This window comes from Sinocyclocheilus anshuiensis, unplaced genomic scaffold (genome assembly GCF_001515605.1).
Source record: "Sinocyclocheilus anshuiensis isolate Anshui unplaced genomic scaffold, SAMN03320099.WGS_v1.1 scaffold176, whole genome shotgun sequence".
Lineage (NCBI taxonomy): Eukaryota > Metazoa > Chordata > Actinopteri > Cypriniformes > Cyprinidae > Sinocyclocheilus > Sinocyclocheilus anshuiensis.
This window is the reverse complement of record NW_015555723.1, coordinates 1,176,105-1,182,694: the sequence shown is the minus strand read 5'-3', so window position 1 is coordinate 1,182,694 and position 6,590 is coordinate 1,176,105. Positions and strand designations below refer to the sequence as shown.

Sequence of the window (6,590 nt, the reverse complement as noted above, 5' to 3'; positions counted from 1 at the left end):
AGTACGTGGAAAATAATGTGTTTTTTTAACTTTAAACCGCATAAACACATTTCATTACACCAAATACACAAAATAATGTTCTTTTTAGCAGCATCATATGACCCCTTTAAGACAGGTGAAAAGCGTTTGGTTAATGGTGAATATTGACCTATTGTGCGTACCGTTGTGGCTGCTGGTAGCAGGGGATAGTCGCTGCATTTGAGGTAAAAACGACGCAATTTTTTATTGTGTAAGGTGCCAGGAATATAAGGAGCCCCGGGTTGCACTGTCTGTTCGTTCACACGCATCTATCGGATTGACAGCTGCCTTTAGCGGTGCCTTTACCGATTACCTCCATCGTTCAAAGCATTCCGCACGATCATCTGTGAGTGACGTCACGTCACCTCCCAACACAAACACGCCCCGCCCCTGACACTGATTGACAGGTCTCCGTGTAAACCATCGGAAATTCCAGTGCGTTTGAGTTTTGGCAGGTTACACGCGAAACGCAGAGAGAGTGAAAAAGCAGACGTGGTAATTAATTACAGGCTCATAACTCGTAAGACATGGGAAATACAGTTGCAAATGTACCAAATATATTCTCACCAAATATATTCAGTGAATCTTTCAAATCATATGAACTGATCTGAACACACTTACAGTTTGCTGGTTTGTTCAGAGCAGACATCATTCTCTGCAAATGGATAAATCCTTTGTTAATTTTCAACGGTGACATCTATTTAAATATGCATGATTATTCCTCATATTACTTATAATTATTAAAAATCATTTTCAGTAAATGAAATTAAATTATAAAACTTAAAAACTTTTAAAAATGGCAGGTTACATGCGCGACGCAGAGAGAGTGAAAAAGCAAACGTGGTAAACGTAAGACATGGGAAATACAGTTGCAAATGGACTATGCTTTTTCATTTGAAATTTGGCAGTCACTGTGCATTCCTGAAAGCAAGATTTGCAATTGCGTTCGGATTATGTCACAATTTATGCGTCCACATGTGGAAATACAATTTGCAATTCCTTTTGAAAATAGTCCGGAATATCCTTCCATAGATTATATATATATATATATATATATATTTACAAAGTTTCATAATATACTCCCAATACAGTTGAGGCTGAACTAATTTTGGTATAAAGTACAGGAAAAAACGTGTTTTTTTAAATTAAAACATGGTACAATGATTTTTGTGCCTGTTCAATGGCAGAACCATGTTTGTCTATATATAAGAAACAAGACAAAGTATCCGGCACAAATAATATAATTTTCTGTGAAAGTCGCTTTTACACTACAAAGCCTTGACAAAGTTGCAAACGATGAACAAAAGATTAATTAATCTATTTTCTGACAATGGAAATAAAGGGCTCAGACCAGCTGATGGAATTTGGCAGAAAATGGTTACTCTTTTTTTGGCCGGGGTCATTGTCAGGATGTCCTTGATGATGCAACTGCAGGGCTGTTGCACAGAAAAGCCTCTCATTGGATTTACTCTGATAGACCAATCCTGAAGCTAGAATAAAGCTTGATTCAGAAAAAAAGAAAGGAGTAGAGTATCTTTCTTTTGGAAAGAGCATCAGTTCACATTCATTGTGATCAGCCAGTTTAAGATACAAGAACAACTAGCAAAATGTCTCATGATGGAATGTCCAGAGAAGAATATGAGGAGTATCAGAAGCAGATGGTGGAGGAGAAGTAAGTTTGAATCTCTTTTATAAACATTGGATATTCTAGCCCATTTCATCCAGGAGGTTTTTCATAATTTTATAAACTCAATGAGTATTACTCTCAAATGGAACGAACTGAAATGTATCAGCCAATAACATTCCAAACATTCAATTTATTTAAAAATTGTTTAGTGTCAAGTATATCTTTCACATGATACTCAGATAAAGGCTACTGTACAATACATTGGTTGAGCTGTGAAAGAAACTGTGTCCCCTGTATTTCCCCTATTGTAAATATGTTAAATGTGATGTACCCTGATGCTGGGCTGTTTTCTGATAACATTGTTGTTACAGTTCTTGGCTGATGCTGGTATCACTTTCCTGTTCATTTTCTATTCCTGTTCTTTGTGCGTTTTCTTTGGGAATAAAGGATGGAGAGAGATGCAGAATTCAATACAAAAAAGGCAGAAAGAGCTTGTCTGAGGACTTGTTTAAGAGAAAAATATCGACTTCCAAAGGTGAGAGTCCCAGGATCAGATAAATGAATCCCTTTCAGTAATGCTGAATTTAGTTATTCCTGTCCCCGACTGACTGCTTAAGCAGCACATGAATAGCATCAGTTTGCAGAGATGGTTAAACTATCAAGCATGTGAAGGTTGCAGTACAGACAGTGGCAGGAGATTAAGGCATAAAACAGTAAACTAAAATAGTGACTCTGGATGTTCAGGGCTTAAAGCCCAGAGTGATTAATCTCTAAAGTGAGCTTTAAAAGCACTGCTGTAGTTTTCAAACAGTGTGTTTCACTAGCAGTTTCATGTTGAGTGACATCTGTTGAAGGCTAGATTCATCAATAAGGAAGCTTATGCCAGACATTTTAAAGAGGACGAAGAGGGAAAATGTATAAAAGTGAGTTATAAGTTATAAGATATTATTATTTTACATGACCTTTCCAGGTCTACAGTACAAATCACACATTTACAAACTATTACAATTTTGCAAAGCTGTAACCACATATTCAGGATTTGGAGTGTTAGATCAGATTTTTTTTTTCTGAGATGGAAAAAAATAATACAAATTATTATTATTATTTAAATAAATATTTACCTGAAATTATCTGGGACAAATGGTATAATTTCCTTTTTTTTTATTCTACACTGCAAGATATAAAATTCTCTTTAGATTTTTAAGAAACGACTAATTATACACAATTAATTAATAAATTAACTTAAATTATTACAATGTTCGGTTACACTTTATTTTAAGGTGTCCTTGTTGCAGTTTAATTATACATTTAAGTACTGAGTAATATTAATTAACTAAATGTACTTACTATATGGTTAGGATTAGGGTTACTTGCATGTAATTATGCATAATTAATTGTTATTATAGTAAGTACATGTGACGTGTATAACAAGGACACCTTAAAATAAAGTGTTACCCAATGTTCATGTATTGTTATAATCAATATATTTACTTTTCCTTTATTTCAAAGAATGCTTGCTTATTGATATTTCAATGAATGTCTTATTTTTATTTTTCATTGTTCCCAATCAAACTGGCTTGCTAAACTAAGTAAAGAAGTGTGTCAGGTATGGCCAGTATCTGTATACAATACTATATACTAAACTAGATAAATGTTTTCCAAACTATTATAATATTTTTGCATTGCTCTAATCAACATTTGAATAATTTTAAAAAGAAAACAAATGAGTACTATATCAGTATCTTGAGAGACAATGTGACCATTTATTGAAGTAGCTAAACCGCTAATTTTACCACATCATACTCTGCTTTATTTATAAAAGTCATACTTGAGGCTTCCTTTAAAGCATGTAATGTAGTTCCTAGTATATAATCCTACATATATAAGCAAACAAGTGCTATTAGATTTGAATTGTTAGGTTTGATTGACTTGCTGATTGTTTTTTCCAGAGTGAACAGGATGAGATTATGATTCAGCAGGCCGGAGATGACATTCATGTGCCAGAAGAACTGATCAAGATGGTGGATGGAGAAGCACCACAGGAGGAGGAAAAGGAGTCCATCATGGGTCAAATGCAGAACCTTCAGAACATGGATATGGGGCAGCTCAAAGAAAAGGCTCAGGCCACATTTGTGGAGATGAAATCCAAGGCTGAGGAGAAGTGCCCTGTCATGTAAAGTGTCGAGGAAGTCAAAGTTATCTAGTTGTCTAATCTTGATGACTTGCAATTGCTTTCGCAGTGAAACTATTAATAGTTTCCTTTTCCTGAGAAATATTGATCACACTTTAGGAGATGAATGTCATTATTCCGAAATGGATTTGTGAATTTATTCTAAGTTCTTTCATTTGGTTTCTTGTTTTTCTTTTTAATCAATTGTTTTTATTTTGTTCCTTGTTTTTCTTTTTTAATCAAATTGTGATTGACCTTCTCATCGAGTAATCTTGAATTACAAAGTCAGAGTTATGACCAATATCTACATGCTAAAAGATAATGACAATCGATTCATGCGCTTTATATTTAAAAATAAAGGTTATTTTTCTAAATATCTCTTTAAAATCCATATGAAAAAGAGATGTTTTGAGATGTAATGAGGTGACAGGATTTGTAACATAAATGATCATTTAAAATTACTAAATACTTACAGTCACAGTGTTACAGTATTTTCTTTACGCTAAAATATTTTGAAGGAGCCGTGATAAGTTAAGTCACATGAAAGTAAAGACTGAAAACTGTTAGAAATGAGACATAACCACTTGAGATGATACATTTTTGCACTGCTAACATCACCAAACACAAATGCAAAAAGAATGTGATGAATTTAGGAAATAATTACTTATAGTTGATTTATAGACTGGACATTAATCTATAGATTGTATTTTAACATGGAAAATATCACACCCTTGAACTGTAACATTCTAATCCCACAGTCCTTAAAAACGACCATTTTCTCTTCATTTATTCACTCTAATGCTGTCCCAGATGTATATGACTTTTTTCACAACTTTTTAGACTTTTTGACAAAGTGGATGCTTCAAAAAGCAAACACGACAGTAATCCATGCGACCCCAAGTGATGAATCAAAGTTCTCTGAAGTTAATCAATACATGTGTGAGAGAAAAATACTAATATTTATTCATTTTTTAAACTATAAACAATCACTTCAGACCAGCTGTCATCCGTGTGTTCGCTTGCATTGTATTTATGCATGATATAAGCTCTCTGAAGCTTGTGCGAGAACTGATGGTCCCGTGTGCTTCCATGCTTCTCATGAACCTGCATGTAACTGTGGTCGTATGGATTACCATCATGTTCAATTTGTGTGGTTTTTGAAGCACCAACTTTGGCGGTCCCATACATACACTTGCATTATATGGACTCACAGAGCTGGATTATTTTTCTAAAATCCACTGTGTACATCTGAAGGAAGTAAGGCTACGTTTACATGACAACGGTGTAGTCAAAAACGGCAAGGTTTTTCCCTTGCGTTTTTAAAAAGGTTCACGTATACATGACAACGTTTTCAAAATGATTCCATTTACACATATCTGCGAAAACGGGCAAAAACGCTGTATTATGTATGCCAGGCCAGTAGTTGGCGCTGTCACCTTGTTAGTAAACAGTACCTGTAGGGAAGTGACGATTATATGATGAACATGATGTGTCTCTGCTGTTGGTTGTAATATTGGTGAAGTAAATCCACACTTTGCTGAAGAAGCATTAGCAAACCCTTGAGCAGCAACAACAGTTCCATATTCTCCGCCATTGTTGTGTATGTTTGTTTGCGCTCGCCTTTAAAATCGATACGTACTGCGCATGTCTACATACCTAACACGTACTACGCATGCGCATGACATCATCGTTGCCAAAGATTCCCATATTGGGTGTTTACACGGAAACGATAACTGCCGTTTTCAAAAACTTCAAAAATATGCGTTTTCAGTCCCCAAAATGTCGTTGTCATGTAAACGAACAGTCAAAATGCATAAAAAGTTTCCCGTTTTTGGCTGAAAACGTTGTCGTGTAAACGGCCCATAAGCCATCCCAGATGCATATAAGGTTTTTGACAACCTTTTAGACAACTTTGACTTTTTTTTTGACAAGAGTCGATGCTTCAAAACAAAGCAAACATGACTTTAATCCATACGACCACAGTTGAGGAATCAATGTTCTCTGAAACAAAACAACACATGTATGTGACAAAAACACTAATATTTACTAACTTTTTTGCTTCCATAACTGGGGTTGTATGGATTACAATCAAGTTCAATTTGTGTGGTTTTTGAAGCGCCAACTTTGGTGATCCCATACACTTGCATTATATAGACTCACAAAGACGGATTTTTCTAAAAAAAAAAATCTTTGTATTCATCGGTTGAAAGAAAATCATACACATCTGGAACGGGTAAATGATGAGAGAATTTTCATTTTTGTGTGGAGTATCCCTTCAATCATCTGTTTAACACTGTGTACTCACTCAGGGATGGTTATAGAGCTGCAAACTATTCATGAACTCATTCTGCATGTCGTCAATGTCATCAGTGGTCTCAATGGGAATACTTGGTGGGTTCAGGAAGGGTGAGCATGGCATATTCTCATATTGATATGTATGGTCACCATACAATCGAAAGTCCCCATAACCCCCTACAGCTCCGTGGAGAGGCTCACAGACGTTGAGGTAGGGGTTGGCGTACAGCTGGGGGAAGCAGGGGCTCTGGCTGTGGAAGCGGCGGTCAGACGCGGGGCTGTGGCTGGGGCTGGTCGAGGGGCTGTGCGGAATGAGACACGTCAGCTGACAGCTGTTCTTCCTGGTGGGACGGTTGAGATCCAGTTTGGCGGTGAGGGGCTTGCCGATGCTAACGTCCATGTTCCACTGGACTAGCTCATCTAGGGAGTTAAACTGGACTTGTAGGCAGACAGTGAAAGCTAGTTCCTCCTGTAAATCAG

The 6,590-nt window shown here is 36.2% G+C and overlaps 2 protein-coding genes across 3 annotated transcripts in view; one reads left to right on the top strand and one right to left on the bottom strand.

Annotated features, from left to right (window-relative positions):
• The first annotated feature begins 1,550 nt into the window (after positions 1-1,550).
• Positions 1,551-5,848, top strand: LOC107672561 (complexin-4-like). 2 transcript variants are annotated; one of them, XR_001632326.1, is made up of 4 exons: positions 1,551-1,690; positions 2,093-2,180; positions 3,595-4,715; positions 5,799-5,848. XR_001632326.1 is itself a non-coding variant. In XM_016465801.1 (3 exons), the coding sequence occupies exons 1-3, from the start codon at positions 1,626-1,628 to the stop codon at positions 3,820-3,822; spliced, it is 381 nt and encodes a 126-aa protein (XP_016321287.1). In that variant the 5' UTR covers positions 1,551-1,625; the 3' UTR covers positions 3,823-5,138. The 2 variants fall into 2 exon arrangements, 1 of the variants encoding a protein (XP_016321287.1); XM_016465801.1 differs by lacking the exon at positions 5,799-5,848 and having other exon boundaries at positions 3,595-5,138.
• Positions 5,849-6,102: 254 nt separating this feature from the next.
• The window catches only part of LOC107672528 (mucosa-associated lymphoid tissue lymphoma translocation protein 1-like), an 11,437-nt gene continuing 10,949 nt past the window's right edge, over positions 6,103-6,590 (bottom strand). The window contains exon 17 of the mRNA XM_016465756.1: positions 6,103-6,585. Within this exon, the coding sequence (XP_016321242.1) occupies positions 6,121-6,585 (465 nt within the window). The 3' untranslated portion in view covers positions 6,103-6,120. The remainder of the gene's footprint in view (positions 6,586-6,590) is intronic.